Source organism: Medicago sativa, chromosome 5, assembly GCF_051527215.1.
Source record: "Medicago sativa cultivar Bolivia chromosome 5, Bolivia_mono, whole genome shotgun sequence".
Lineage (NCBI taxonomy): Eukaryota > Viridiplantae > Streptophyta > Magnoliopsida > Fabales > Fabaceae > Medicago > Medicago sativa.
This window is the reverse complement of record NC_140753.1, coordinates 34,441,152-34,457,967: the sequence shown is the minus strand read 5'-3', so window position 1 is coordinate 34,457,967 and position 16,816 is coordinate 34,441,152. Positions and strand designations below refer to the sequence as shown.

The following is a 16,816-nucleotide window of genomic DNA, read 5'->3' as shown; positions in this document are numbered from 1 at the left end:
CTACATTCTTGTGATAAGCGTTAACCACTTTAATCGAGTCTGTCTCTAAACAAATGTTACTTAAACACATTTCCATAGCTGTTTCTATAGCTGTCATGCAGGCACTAAACTCAGCCTCTATGGGGGAGGCATGACCAATGTTGTTGGAAATAGCACCCATAAACACACAATGGTGATCTCTAATCACAAATTTGAACATAATTATTTTGTTGTTCGTTATTGTTTCAAATGGATTAAAACAAATTAATCATATATTATTGTAAACCAGATGTTTACAAATCATGTTTCAAAATGTCCACTCTGAGTGTATTAAACAATCCCTGAAGGATTTCTTAAATAATGATTCATTTTGATCATTTGTGCTATATTTTCCGAAGAACTACAAGATCAATGAAGACTCTTGAAGAGCTGTAATTTTGTTTCATGAAGGAACAAAGTTACACATTGAGATTGAATTATATTAATCTAAGTCTCATAAAAATTCATTGAGTTTTAAGATAGACATCTAAATGGATATCATATTAAAAAAAAAAAGTGGAGATATTAAATATCTCTATATCTGGAGAAAATAAGTGTAGTGGAAAAGTTATTTTTGTCTTTGATTTGACTTCACTTATATTAGTGCAATGGAAGCACATATTATTGTAAACCTGAAGTTTACATATTATATTATTAGTGCAATGGAAGCACATATTATTGTAAACTAGAAGTTTACAAATTGTTGGCAAGACCGGTTAGGTTATCCCAGATCTATTATGATGCAAAAACTAAATGAAAAAAAATGGAGATTATTATGTCAACAAATTTGACTAAGAGTTTATTTTCTGAACTTTTCAGAAAGCATTTGATAAGTATCATTTGTCAATTGATATTGAACAACTAGTAGCATATGCTCATAAAAATGGACTTGAAGATCCATTCTTTAGACGTCTAAAGTTAATTGTATAATTGATACTTATCAGACCATTCCTTATAAACTCTATTTTGTTTATGAGACCATGTTTTATAAACTAAATTTTGGGAATCAACAAGTTGTTGAGATATTGATTCGCATCAAGCCGACACAATACGATAAATCTCATAAGAATATTGGGAAAAAATATTTGATATGAATCTCCATCTATCATTAACTGTATTGAGCCAACTTATTTACAGCCTAATAGGCTGATTATCAATTGATGGATGTTTTCCCAATATTAGGGGGAGATAATAAGCAGCTGAAAATGTGAACCTGAAGTTCAAATAAATTATTTGAAAGGAAATATTATTGTCTCGTCTTGATCCTCAAGGTATAACTCATTTGCAAAGGTAAATAAATCAAATTTCTGCTCCTAATGCTCCAAATGAAATAGATGTCCTTGTCGGATAATCTAATATGCAAATGAGTCTCAACTATGCCTGAAGCATGGTAGATCAATCGGTTCCAAATATAAAAATCCTCGAATAAGAAAAGGAGCTTAAAGGAATGATAACCCAAACGAGGATATAGAAACTGAAAGTGTTTTCTGACATAATTGATTTATTTGTTCCAGAAGAACTAATCATGTACCTGAAACTTATGAAATATTAATAAATTATGTCATGAATGAAAGACCTCAATTAAATGAGATGGAACCGAAGTAAAGTCAACGTCGACGCGTTTTTGGATATAATATAGCGCTATATGTGATAAGTAATAATGAGGATCATGAATTCAAGTCTATTAAAGATTATAGAAAAAGAAAATATCTGCAGATGGAAAGAGACAATTCCAGTAAAATCAAACTCGCTTTGTAAAGCTGATTTTTTTTTTTAGTATCTTTAAGAATATTTTTTAAGGAATTATATCACTCATGATCAAACTCGCTTTGTAAAGCTGAATTTTTTGGACCTGTAGTCCACACACTCGAAGATGTGAAGTTAATTAGATATGTATGATTTTTCGCGCGAAAAGAGAATTAGAATGGTAAAAAACATATATATAGAGTTTGATATATTCACCTGAAGTGAATTGGTAAAACTGTCTATCATTTATTTTTAAGAGACATATTCTTTAGACACATATTCACCTGAAGTGAATTCAAGAACTTTTTCATACTTGATTAAGTTCAGTAGCACATGAAAGGCTCAAATTATATAAAAGATGTGCTACAATATATTTGTATGGCTCACTTGATAGTGATGATTATATTAAACTCCTTGAAGGATTTCATTTGCGTATGACATACTATCAAAGTTATTGAAAAGATGACATCATTTGTCCATTTTAAGGATATGAAAATGAATTTCTTATAATCAATTTTATGATAATCGTATAAATATTATTAGAACTCCTGATGAGATTCTAAAATTTGTTATATAAAGGTTGATATGAACAAATCTAGTTGATTATGTAATAGAAAGATTGTGATGTCACTTGATGTGAGTAAAGATCACGTCGTCAAGAAAATTATGAACAATTTGAATTGGTCAGGTAAGGACACTAATGTATTTTGCTTATTATATATATCATGGTATTTTATTTTTGTCAATGTTAGTAAATACAGATATTGCAGCAAAGTCAAACATATAATTTGTATCTTAAAGAAACAACAGTATCATCTGATCATTTGAAAATGTTAACAAGTGGAGAATGCTCTTTATTAAAGATTATGATTTTATACATACAAGAAACTTGCGGTATTCTAATTTTAAAAGGAGGTTCTTTCAAACAACTCAATATGAAGATATCTCAAGAGCCGCTAATTTGGAGAAGAGTATCTAGATAAATCATATCCTTCTACAGAGACACTGCCAAGTAAAGATTTTGAGTAACCAATATAAAAGATTATTGAAATTTCTTCGTTGTCTTTATGAGAGGGAGACAAAAATGTGTTCTGCACTTTTTTTCCCTTAACCATGGTTTTATCCCACTGGGTTTTCCTGGTAAGGTTTTTAACGAGGCAGATTATGACACAAAAGGATGTTGTACTCTTTTTCCTTCACTAGAATTTTTTCCCATCGGGTTTTTCTCTAGTAAGGTTTTAATGAGGCATATCCTTCATGGACATCCAAGGGGGAGTGTTATGAATAATATTATTATGATGTGGATGTCCATATTCGCTAAGGCTCTCTATGTTCCTTAACTCCTATGAAAGAATGCCTATATTCAATGTTAGTGGCACTTAGTCTTTTGGCTTTTCATGAACTTGTAACTTACCACATTTGTGTCCTATAAATAGGACTTATATTTCAATGTAAAGAACACACTTGTGAAGTAATACCAAACTATCTTCTTATCCCTTTATCTCTTTCTCCTTATTCTTCTATATCATACTCCCTCCGGTCCTAAATATAAGCAAATTTAACTTTTTAGGTTCATTCAATTAATGATGTATGTGGTTCATATTATGGACCACATACATCATTAATTGAATGAATCTAAAAAGTCAAACTTGCTTATAGAGTACAATATTTTGTGATACTATTGATTAATTTTATAACAAATATTTTAAATTTGATGAGCACGGGTTTTCAAACTAGTTTGAATAATTTAGACTAACAAACTTTGGAAATTTTAAAACCGAATGAATGTGTATTTAATGCATGCTTGTATTAGAAAGGGTCCATAAAGTTGTGATACATATTTTTTTAGGGAATAAAGATGTGATACATGATATGTTTAAGATATACTAAACCATTGATCCGTGCTAACGCACGGGTCATCCAAAAGAAAAATTATAGCGCAAATGTGAAAGTGATCATTTTACTTGAAACCAAAAAATAGTATAATTCAATTCATAAAATAAATTGTCAGAAACCTTTGTAATGCACCATATTAAACAATTTCCACGACATCGACCCTGTTACGGTAACATAACATATAAATTTAATGACATAATTTATTGAAGAAAAGAAAATCCAACGTCCGTCGACATAAAAATAGTACCAAATTGCAATAACAACAATACTACCCGTGTTACCGAACGGGTCATATTGACGGCAAACAAAACATTCAAATATATAGAAATTAATGTGCTTTTAGTGCAATTACAATGATAATAATAAAAATAAAAATAAAGATGAAGTACATGAAAAAGAAAACAATAGCATTTATTGATGATTTTTTTCTTTTAGGGAATACATAGATTACATGACATGAAGGGGTATAATATAAAGATGATCATCTGATGTAGAAAACTTAGATGGATTGGCTATAAGGCTTGTTTTTTTTTAAAAAAAAAAAAATCCAGCAAAGATATCTTCTATAACAGAACTATATATCCAGCCAATTTGAAAATGATGTTACAACTTTTGATAAAGGATCTTAACATTGATATTACTACAATTCTTTATGATAAATGTTTTGATGCTAGTAGCTTTGAAATTTCTATTACCACCACTTAATTTCTTAATATTAGTTGATTTATTTTAAATAAAGGGTCGTCAATTTACTACTTTTGAATTAGTTGTTTCCAAGTTGAAGTTGAAGTTGGAATGGCATGCTAACGTTGGAATTAGTGGCATAAGGATTTCAAGTGCGTCTATAGAATTTTTGGTAGCAAACATTTACACATACAAATTGTCTTGAAGAAAAAATCGCAACAAAGTTAACAGAAAAAAGGTCATCACCGTAATTTACTTAACCATAATATCATGCCAAAAAGGCCATGATCCATGCATACCCAACTCAAGTTAACAAAACTACCAATACAGAAAGGGAAAAAAACACTAACAATGATCCATATTTGGTCCTTAAATACTCAGATTTCCAAAAAAAAAAAACTAAAAGCATAAGCCATATATAGCACATTCATGTTTCATATAACATAATACAACTGAAAGTCAAATGAGTTTTAAAAAAAAAAACAGAGAACAGAACATAAAATAAGAATTATCATCACAATTTTTTTTTTGACAAAGAATTATCATCACAGTTAAAACTACTAATTCTTGCAAGAAAATTACTTGACATCTTCAATTTTCACACACAACACTTTTGGCTCTCTGGTGGCGGATTCACCGTCTTCACCATGTTCCACAACATCCAATGAGTCCACATTGGGAGCAGTTCATATATACATATCCAGATTTAATCGCAGAAATGATATATACATGTTCAGACCATATCATTAACAAACGTGAAAAATGGAAACGCCAGATAATGGAAAAGTATATAGAAATAGTTGTAGAATAATAGTGAGAATCATTTAATTGGACATTATACCTTTCCAATGAGATATGCATCAATGTTTAAAAGAGAATTCGCTGCTACTTGCAGCAAAAATTGACAGAATTCAATAATGCAACAACAGTTTAATACGCCAAACCACAACAACCAAAATCTAAACCAAAAGTTCAAAGACTACTGATCGGCCACATGAATATCAATTATCAAGTGAGCCAGCTGCTGGCATGGCAGCGGAAAACAATAGACAAAAACAATAGACAAAAGTAAAATTATATCGCACAGTCGCTACTTAATATTAAAATGTCGTAACTTTAAAGACAACAATAATTACTGTTGTTAGTATTCCTCGTACATGAAAAGATAAAATTAAAATATATGTCAATGCAACCGTGATTACCGAACATTTCCTATATATCATGTATAATGGCCTTTTATATAGAACATGCATATTATACATATTAGTTTTCTTTTTCAAATAGTGTTAACATGCATATTGGTTGTTCTCAAACAAATTGATAGGTTATCGAATATATGAATGTTAATATAACTATGATTTCAATAGGATGATTAATGAAAATCATTACAGACATATTGAAAAACACTTGAATAATGAATAAAATAAAAAGAAATCAAAATTTTTCATTGAGTTCAAACATATTGATCACTACAAACATTGGCAGAATGCTTTAATAAAATAGATAGTCTGATACTCGAAATAGAAACTTCTAAGCCAAAATTGACAACATAGTCGACTCAAAACTATACTTTTCCTTTAGTCTAGTAACAAAATAGATAGTCTGGATACTCGAAATAGAAATAGCTAAACCAAAATTCACAACATAGTCGACTCAAAAATACATTTCTTTAATTCTAGTAACGCCTCACAGTAAAACAAAGTCTCATTTTTCCCAACAACAGGAGCACCGATCTTGATAGGAGAACTTTCTATAGAATTCTCGTGCCTCAATCATCCACTTCCACTGGTTATATGGTCTTGATCCAAAAATAAGTATGCAATTCCACACCTGTTGCCATAATCATCAACCAAGACTACTGCAGTAGCTTTCTTGTCCAAGATTGATTGACAAAATCCCTCATATGCCAACATCTTCAAAAATAAATGAGATAGTGAGTATATGCATCGTATGCACCAAAATATTTATATATTTGTTTATAAATTAACTCACCAAAAATCCAAAGATAACATCATATGTGGTTTCTTCTCATAGTAAAATTGGAAATTAGTAACATCATGTTGAAATGGAGTAGGAATAACAGGATACAAATAGACAGGAGTAGCAGTTTTTTCAATGGAAAATTTCATAGCAAGAACAAACTTTGGATAAGTTATAAACTCACTAAACATATCTTTGATATTGATACCAAATTTTCCAAAACTATTGAACACTATGGCCACCCAAGCACCGAGATCAATGTTATAGAAATCGCGAAGAGCATGTCATCCTTTTATCAAAAAAATCATGCCATTGATCATTTTCACATAACCCTGAAATAAAACGAAAGCATTAAACAGATTCAGCCATATTACTTCATACTCGAAGGAAGAAAAATATAAATGCATACTTACATAATGAGCATCAAACTTCCTGCAATATGTCCTATATTTAACTCGCAGTTCATTGATAATCTTATGCAATCCAGTAACAGGCTGCAGATCTAAAGGATCTATTAAAAGAACAAAAGTAAATATTCAGTTAATCTGTCAAGAAAATAGAAGCCAAACCCAAGTTTCAATACATTTATAAAGGAATGCCGTGGTATACCAGTCAAGTTAGGCAAGTAGAGTTTGGGTGTTATTATTATAAGCCATGGCTGAATGGTTGAGATGTGGGCAGTGCACAGCCAAGCTGTCGATTGTGTGACTGGCATTGAGCTCAAGTTCATCTCCTTGGAATTGAAACATACATTTAAAAAATATCTGCCTTGGAATAGGAAAAAACCAAGTCATGTCAGCCAAGCCTAAACAATATTTTTGAAATTCCAAATTATATATGCCAATTATAGAATATTTGGATATCCTGAACAATGTTATTTTCATTCAGTTAACATGGAAAACAGATTCAGCCTCTCACTCGACTGTTGTCTGCCATGATGAAATTCGGTATGTGCGACATTTCCAACATTGAAGATTGCACTCTCAACCTTGAATTCAATAGCCAAGCCTTTTCTTCCTTCTTCAGGTGAATGAGATTCACATATTCTATAGATAGTGGAAGAAAAAACAGAATACCATCAAAGAATCTCAATCAGAAATAAGTACAGTAAAAGTTAAACAACAAAATTTTGCGTAATATGGTAAGTGTGCAACCTCTATATGTCAAACCTTTGGAATTAGAAATTCAACAAATGATGGTCCCAGACTATATTTCTCTCGCTGCCTCTCCTGTTATCTATCTGAAAAAATTTGAGGAAAGGTTTAAAGAAGATTCAAAACAAAGGACATAAGCTGAAACTTTGCAGCTAAGAAAGGAAGTTCAGAAATCAGACATATTAATGGGGAAAGTATGAGAAAAGAAAAAGCACTTTGTTGCACCGTAACATCTCTCTTCAATCCCTAATTGGAGACACAATCGATGCTTTTTTTTAAGGAAGGGATAATATTTGTTTATAAATTAACTCACCAAAAATCCAAAGATAATATACGTATGGTATGGTATGTATTTACCGTACCATACGTTATATAAAAATCGATGCTTTTTTTTTTTTAAGGAAGGGATCATATATGTATGGTATGGTATGTATTTACACTCTAATAAAATCGATACCTTTTCCCTTCAAAAAAATAAAATAAAATCGATACCTTTTTATATAAAAAAAATCGATGCCTTTTTGTTACCAATAATGTTAATGACAATTAAAATACTGTTTATTGACCTGTTTAATAAAGGTACTTACAGGCAGATTCTGAAGGATATCTTTGTGTTTTATCTTGGTTTTCGGGTGTCAAACATTGATTACGTTTGAACCTTTCAAACCGGTGATATCTTATTTTTTCTTGGGAAGGGAAAAAGTAAGCAAAACCCTTGAGAATCGAGGTCCGGGAGTTGTTTTCGCTACGGGAAGGTGTTAGGCACCCATAACGACTATAGTAACCTATAGGAACCGTCTTTAATTTCTACGCGCGCGCTTTATTTTTAAAATGCTATTTTGAAAGAAAATATTAAGCCTAAGAGTTTCTAAGTGAAGAATTGGAGGGGGAGGAATGTGTTTGAATTTTTATTTTATTTGAATTGAAGGAATTTTGTTCCTTGCCTACGTACCCGTTTAAGGGATCAAATCCACCGTAGTTCTCTTCCAAAAATGTTTTTTGTTTTTGTTGGTTGATTTTAAGTTTGAAAATTGGAATTTTGAAGAATGGAGATTGAGAGGCCTCAAGGGCATGAGATTAGGAAATTGTGAGGTTGGATTAGTGAATTGCAAAATATAGTCAAAGTATGATTAATTTTCATTGAAATTTGATTAAGAAAATGAAAAGGAAAATTCAATGGGATTTTGATCCCAAGGTTTGTTTTGAAAATGATTTGAGTGAAGTTGTTCACATTTTTTTTGGAAATTGATTTTTCTAAGTATAAAGCCTAAACATTCATCTAAACATACAATCCTAAACACACATCTAAACATGCATATTCTAGCTATATACTTAAAGTGGTGTGTGTGCATGTGTCGGTGCTTGTGTCGGTGTACATTATTAGAGTCCATTGTCCTTTACATCATACCCTAGATACATTCTATGGCCTCTTTGCCAAGAAGTTAAAATTGCATAAAAGTAAAATTCAAAAACTCCTAAGTATTACATTCTAATTTTGCATGAAATTAAATTGCAAATAAAGCTAAAGACACAAGATGGAAACAAAGGGGGTTAGTGAACACAAAAAATACATGAAATGATGGAAATGTTTGCATAAAAGAAATGGTAGAAAAAAAACTAACAAAATGCACTAGAAGTATATACAATCACATAGAGTTTTTCGGAGAGTTTTTTTATAAGAGCACTTGAAATGGTAAAAAATATAGAACATGCAAGGGACAAATTCACATAGAAACATAGAACAATAAAATTGTATCTGGCATGTATTTAAAGTATTTTTGAAGGGTGGAAATTAATACACAAAAAATCAAAAAAAGCATTAAACACATAAAGTTTCATATACCTAAAGTCCATTAGAACATTAAAAAAACAAGAGAGGAAAAAATGGAAATCGAGTGCAAGAGACAACACATATTCGTTGAAAAGATCTTAACAAGCACATACATTCCAAAAGTTGAGCCTCAAGTACCCAAGATTAGTTAAGAAAAAAGGTCACAAGAAAACTTAGAAATTTTAGCAAACTTTGCACAAGGATTAAACCATATTGAATCACCAAAACACAAAGTATTTCTCACACAATTTTATCAAGATTAATATGCAAGAAAAATACATCAACGTTCATCAAGAAAACAAGAAGATAAATGCACGAAGTTTTTTGGAATTTTATTATGCATTTTGAGTCAAACGGGGGTATACCTGGCGAGAAGCAAGGTGCAAATAGAGAAAACACATCAAGAATGCAGCAAGGGGCAAGAACCAGGCCCAGGCCCACGCATTTGTTTCTTAACAGCTTCCATGCTCTTTCTCCGAATCCGGAGTTCCCTTATGTAATGATGCAGTCTGTCTATCATAAGTGCAAGGAAAAGGGTAGCACCCATGAGTGTAGCTTCAAGAAGATGCTTAGCCATAAGAACCTGATCGGTAGGATTAACAGAAGCACCATCTTCGATCCCACGTTGTTGAATCTTCATCATACTATAAACACTAGAAGACAAAACAACAAGAACAGTACCAGCAACGGTTTTCACTATAACAGATCCACGACCTCGTTTCAACCGATCCAAAGCCATTATTACAAGCTTCCTCAATGGGGTCTTGAATAACAGCAATGCGATCATTGTTGCTTTTGGAAAAATCACCGTGAATAATAGATGAATCCTCTTCTTCTTCTACACCGATCAAGAGTGTTTTGGATCTTACCTTGTCGGTGATGAATTCAGAAAAGAATAGAATACATCACACACACAGTTTATGGGGTGAGTGAGAGGTTGTGGATTGGACGAATTGAAATCGGTTTGGACGAATTTGCACGAACACCGCTTATTGGAATTTTGATTTTGGTTTGAAATTGATGAATTTTGTGAATTAGTGATGAATGTAGTGGTAGTTTTGTGGTGATTGTGGTGGTTTCGAAGGTTGAGGATGGTGGTTGAAGGTTGAAGGTGGTGGTTAGAGTGGTGGAGAAAGTTTGTTAGAGGTGGTGATGGAGGTGGTTAGGGATGAGAAAGTTAGTTAGAAGTGAGAAAATGGGAGGGAAAAATTGAGAGAAAAAGCTTTGTGATTTTTGTGGATGTGTAAAATAATTAATGGTTGAATGAGAAATTGTGAGGTGAGTTGAATTTATAGGTGATGTGGGAATGCTTGGACCAATGAGGAAATGCCACATGGACTTGACTTGTAACAAACTTTTGTGGACCAATAACATTTGGACACGTGGCACTTGGACTCTAACAAACTAAAAAAAGGATTAAAATGTAAATAACAAAAATACGAGGACTAAAATGAAAATTAAAACAAAAATTGAATTGAAAAAGTAAATTGAAAATTAACGCAAAATGAGACGATTAAAAACAACAAAGCAGATTAAAACGAATCAGAAATATTATGTGAAATGACCAAAACGCCCCTAGGGACTAAAACGACTCAAATGCAACTTTAAAATGATTTTTTTAACAAGGGATTAAAGCAAGAGCTTATTCAAACAAATTAAAAGACTCAGAGACAAATTTTAGAATTTAAACAGGGTTTTAACACGTGAAAAGACTAAAATGCCCCTAGGGGCAAAATTGACTCGAAATGACTTTAAATGCAATTTTTTGAAATGGATTCTGACATAGAATTGAAATGAAGACTTATTCACACTATTTGAAAGGACTCAAACAAATTTTTAAAAGACTGAAAGAATTTTAACATATGAAATGACTAAAATGCCCCCTAGGGGCTAAAATGACTAAAAAATGACTCAACTGAATATTTTCTGAAATGAATTTTGACATGAGATTGAAACAAGGACTTATACAAACCAATTTAAAAGACTCAAACAATTTTCAAGGATTAAAATGAATTGAATGCAGGAGATGACTAAAATACCCTTTCATGTGAATTTTGCAAATGATATTGAAATAAAATGCAGAGAAAGATGCAATTGATCAGAGACATATCAAATGACTTGAAATGCAAGAAAAGAAGAATTGATTAGTATTTTTAGGTCCAAAATTAGGGTATAACACTTTGCAATTGTCAAAATTATTTCTTGCTCTATCTGTATGTCCCAATTTTTATTTTTTTTTAGAGGTATGTCCCAATATTTTGTCCCTCTGATGCCTCCGTTAAATAATTAATTTTCAAGATTATGACACTTAATTATGATATTAAAAAGTTTGCAATCAGATTAATATTGCACTATATATATGTTGATGGCTTACATATCAAATGTTTCTTCTTTTTGACGAATGCATAACTATCTATGCACATTACACCCAGGTTTTAGTAAGGATTTTTGTTTGCTTTCACAAGGAAATTGAAGACTTGTGTTGTAAACAATTGCGATAGAGGAAATATGAAAGACAAATTAGAAATAATCCAATTTTAAAAATAATTAAAATAAAGTTTGATACTTTTTAAATTACTAGAAATATTATACATGTTTCAAAAATTGTATAAAGAAATTGATGATTAATCTTTGTTGAGAAATTAGTGGGCATTTAGGATGAGTTCTCTCCTCTCAACTTTATTATTATTTTTCCTTTACGCATGCAATAGCCGAATATTCAATTTATGGATCATGATTAATTTTTTTTTTGAACAAGGGTCATGATTAATTTTAGAATGCCATATTAAGCATACATTTTTTTTTACATGATACTAATCAAGTTGAGATCCTCTCCATTTCCTAAATAAAATGAAAATGTCTATTACTATGGTTTTAAAGTAAATAAATGATATAAATGCACACATTTATAGAATTGAGACATTAATTGAATATTTATACCATAAAACTTTGATAATGGAACAAATGAAGAAGAGAAAAATAGAAAGGGTCTTTTTTTTTTTTGTTTAAACCAAAAGAGGTGCAGCAAAGAGCTACGACCCCAAAATATCATATAAGAACCGAAAGATATACAAAAAAGGAGGGGGACCAAACCAAAACCTCCTAAAGGTTAGTAACCCTAAAGTTAGGTAACCCTAGCCTGTCATGCACAAAAAAGTCCCTAAGGAAGACAGGCAAGGCCGTCCAAATATATACACCAGAGATGTCCAGACCTAGTGAAGCTAGTTTATCTGCACATTTGTTTCCCTCTCTATAAATATGGGAAACCACAAAATTCATCTGGTATAAAAGTTTCTTGTAGTTTAACCACCTATTTCTCATGCAACAAGGAATCATGGCATCATTGCTGAAAGCCATGACAACAAGAGAAGAATCAGATTTAATCCAGAGGTTTTTCCAGTTGTGTTGTGAAGCAATCTCTGTGGCCTTCATCACTGCAGAGAGCTCAGCAAAATAGGCAGTACCGCAACCTAAGTTTTCAGCAAAACAAGATAGAAAATTAGAGTTAGAGTCCCTGAATATGCCTCCACAAGCTGAGTTTGATGAAGTAGCTGCTCCATCAGTATTACACTTTATCCAGTCCAAGTATGGTGGAGACCAAAACACCTCTTTGATGCTAGCAGGCTTGGGCGGGTTAATGTGAACACCAAACTTCTTGAGGGTGATCAAATCAGTGACAGAAGAATTAGAGACCTTTGATGTGTTGTTACCTGAGAGATTGATTGCTGCTATGATAGTGTTAATAGCCATCTGCCAATTAGGTTTAGAATCCTGAAATCTGCTTTGGTTCCTATAATACCAAACAGTACTAAAAATATTGACAATAGTAGCTTGAATTACAGTTTTACATTGAGGGGACCAGCCTCTATCACAGATGGACCATATGTCCTCAATAGACTGGAAGTGCAAGGCAGAACCAAGAATAGAAGCAAACCAGCACCAAATCATGAAGGCAAACTTACATTCAAAAAACAAATGGAATGTGGTTTCAACATTAGATGAGCATAAAGAGCACATTGATGAGAAAGAACAACCTCTTTGTTGTAATTGCTCATCAGTGGGCACCTTATCATGAAGAACTCTCCAAGAAACCAGAGATTTAGATGGGGGAATATCAATGCTCCAGATGTGCTTGGCCCAGTGAAAGGTGTTTGAAGGTTGCTTTATGAAGGCATAAGAGTCCTTTAAGGTCAGAACACCATTGGTTGTATGCTTCCAAACCAGCTCATCCTTGGACTCTTCAAAAGGAATGATGACATAGCTGATAATTGGTCTGATAGAAGGGAACTGATTATCAATCACTTGAGGGATATTCCATTGACCATTCTGAATGAAGTCACTTACCAACTTTGGGAAGTTCTGAAAATCTGCTATATCCATCTGCAAGACATCAGTTAGAGGGTCACCACACCAAGCATCCAACCAGAAGTTGATGCTTCTGCCATCCCCCAGAAGCCAGCAAGAATTGTCTACCACTCTTGAGAACTCAGCTTTAATACTAGACCAGATGGAAGAAAAGATGTAATACTTGATTGCACAATTTCCTCTAACAGCTCTACTTCTGACAATTATGGCCCAATCTTCATTTGATTTCAACAGATCAAAACAAAGCTTAAGATTGAAAGCTTCATTCAGAGAGATTAAAGATCTCAAACCTAATCCCCCTTCTAAATAAGGTTTGCAAATTTTCTTCCAAGCAACAGTCACAAGCTTTCTCTTTGAGGTGTCACCCTCCAAATGAAGTTTTTTATCCACTTTTCAAGGTCTTTCAATAAAGAAACAGGCCAAGAGTAAATTGTCATTGAATGAGTAAGCATGCTGTAAATGACAGACTTTACCAGCTGCACTCTGCCTGCTATGGACAACAATGAAGCTTTCCATGCTGAGAGTTTTGCCTTGACCCTATCAGCAATTGGTTGAAGATAAATAGCCTTTGGTCTCCCTTTGAATATTGGCACCCCAAGGTATAGAAAAGGTAAGGCACCCATCTCGAAACATAAAAGGTCGGCTACGTTGTGTAATCTGCTTTGTGAAATACCACCAGCATATATAGTGGACTTTCTGGCACTAATGATCTGACCAACACTATTTGCATATCTAGAGAATAAATGATGCAATTCTAATAAACTATCAATGTTACCTCTGCAGTATATCATGATGTCATCAGCATACAGGCAATAAGATGGAATTTGAACATTTCGAGCTCCAGTTATCAATTTCACATAGCCTTCTTCAACAAGTTTAGAGATTCCTCTACTAAGGACCTCTTCTGCAAGACAAAAAAGAAGGGGTGAGAGGGGATCCCCCTGCCTGACACCCCTTGTACAATTAAAGTAACCTTCTTGACTGCCATTAATAGAAATAGAAAGCGTAGCTGAGGAAAGAATGGTCTCTATCCAGTTGCAAAACGTTTGATTGAAACCAAAGCACTTGAGGACCTTCAAGAGAAACTTCCAGTCAAGTGTATCAAAAGCCTTTGTAATGTCAATCTTGAGAGCTAAGTTTCCACCAAAAGCTTTCTTGTCCAGAATGTTTACAACTTCAGATGCAAGGCACAGACAGTCCTTAATATTTCTACCTTTGATGAATCCTTTCTGATTGTTGGAAATAATTGAAGGGAGAATGCATGCCAGCCTATCTGCAATGATTTTAGAGATCACTTTAAACTTGAAATTTGCCATTGCAATGGGCCTGTAATGTTCCACTCTATCTGCATTTGGAATCTTTGGAATGAGAATTAATGTGTTTGCATTATAATTAGGAAGAATCCATCCTGAAACAAAAAATTGCAAAACAACATCAATGAGATCTTTCTGGATGACATTCCAATAGGTTTGGAAAAAGAAAGCTCCAAACCCATCAGGGCCAGGTGCACCATCTTTGTTAAGACCAAACACTGCTGCCTTGATTTCTTCATGAGTGGGAAGCATGGTAAGCACTTGATTTGTATTGTCACCAACAAGATTAGGGATAACTTCTTCAACAAGTAACTGTTCCTGCAGAAAAGGGTTAGAACAAAATAAATTTTTATAATAATCTACAATGTGACTAGAAATATGTTGTTTATCAGTGATGACATTGTCTCCCTCCCTCAAGCTAGCAATCAACTTAGTTTTGTTTTTAATCTTAGAGAGTCTGTGAAAATAAGCAGTGTTTCTATCACCATTCACATGCCAATTGGTTTTAGCCTTCTCTTGCCAGAAGCATTCTTGTCTCTCTAGGGCTTCATTAAACTCACATTGAGCCTTTTTCTCCAGATCAAGAAGGTTGTCAGATGGGCCAGATGATTGGATTTGTGCTTGAATATGGGCTAGGTTAGATTCTGCAGTTTTGACATAGTCATGAACATTGCCAAAAGTTTGTTTGTTCCAGACTTTGAGCTTAGCTTTGAGGTTCTGAAGTTTCTTAGTGAGAATGAACATTGGGCAACCAATGATAGGTTCATTCCAAGAGGAAGCAATAACCTCTTTACGATCAGTGTGGAGGGCCCACATTTTCATAAATTTAAATGAAGCAGCAAAAGTATGTTCAGAAAAATCAAAATCCAGAAGCAAAGGGTAATGGTTAGATTTGGTTTTGATCAGGGAAGTGCAAGAAGTAGATTGACAGAAGTCTAGCCAGTCTTGATTGCAAACTGACCTATCAAGCCTTCTTTGAGTATGAGCTCTGCCTCTTCTCCCATTGTTCCATGTGAAATAAGCTCCTCTAGTTGGAAGGTGAATGAGGTTAAATCTGTCAGACCAGTCTTGAAAATCTTGCATTGGAGGCCTGGCTGGGGAGAAGCTACCATGATGTTCATGAGCACCTAAAACAGTATTAAAGTCACCAATAGAAAGGGTCTTGACTCATGCTAAACCCACGTTATATTGTTTATTATTTTACAAATTGAATTTGTGATATGACTTGAAAACGTTTAAGAGATTATTGCAAATAAAATATGCAATTAGTTACAGTCAGAAGATGACCTGATTATTGTACAACTTTTTTTTTCTTGCTTCTTACGAATTTAGCGCCGAAGCTAACATTAAGTGTCGAGAAGTGGAGAGTCTTAAATTCAACTTTGCATCGGTACATATCAAATGTCCTTGCAGCTACCATCACACTCGTGCTTATGGATAAATTTATTTTTTCTTTTTTGGATCAAGTAGCCCACTGATTTGAAATTCACATATTCGAACTCTCTTTATTTAAGGTTAAATATGTTTTTGATCCTAATAAATATGACAACTTTTCGTTTTAGTCTCTCTACAAAATTTCTTCAACTTTTAGTCTTCCAAAAGTTTTTCATCTTCACTTTTGGTCCCTCATTTAAAGAAACTCATATGTAGAATTCATATTTTTGAATAAAATTGTATAGAAAAATTTATAATATTATAAATATCTCTCCGAATAAAAATTAGAATTTTTTAACAAAATATGAATTAAATATGAATTTTTATACTTTTGGTGGTTAAAAAAATCATATTTAATTTATGTTTTGTTAAAAAATTTTAATTTTTTTTGGAGT

General features: G+C 32.8%; 2 protein-coding genes and 1 long non-coding RNA gene across 3 annotated transcripts; all 3 read right to left on the bottom strand.

Annotated features, from left to right (window-relative positions):
- Positions 1 to 5,759: 5,759 nt before the first annotated feature.
- On the bottom strand, positions 5,760 to 7,316 carry LOC146921975 (uncharacterized). Its single transcript, XR_015012285.1, has 4 exons — positions 6,934 to 7,316; positions 6,738 to 6,835; positions 6,337 to 6,656; positions 5,760 to 6,257 (listed from the first exon to the last, which is right to left on the bottom strand). It is a non-coding gene; the product is annotated as an uncharacterized LOC146921975 (long non-coding RNA).
- Positions 7,317 to 9,709: 2,393 nt separating this feature from the next.
- On the bottom strand, positions 9,710 to 12,073 carry LOC146921974 (uncharacterized). The gene is made up of 2 exons (XM_085711421.1): positions 12,065 to 12,073; positions 9,710 to 10,147 (listed from the first exon to the last, which is right to left on the bottom strand). The coding sequence occupies exons 1-2, from the start codon at positions 12,071 to 12,073 to the stop codon at positions 9,710 to 9,712; spliced, it is 447 nt and encodes a 148-aa protein (XP_085567547.1).
- Positions 12,074 to 12,352: 279 nt separating this feature from the next.
- On the bottom strand, positions 12,353 to 16,070 carry LOC146921973 (uncharacterized). The gene is made up of 2 exons (XM_085711420.1): positions 14,148 to 16,070; positions 12,353 to 14,040 (listed from the first exon to the last, which is right to left on the bottom strand). The coding sequence occupies exons 1-2, from the start codon at positions 16,068 to 16,070 to the stop codon at positions 12,412 to 12,414; spliced, it is 3,552 nt and encodes a 1,183-aa protein (XP_085567546.1). The 3' UTR covers positions 12,353 to 12,411.
- Positions 16,071 to 16,816: the final 746 nt, after the last annotated feature.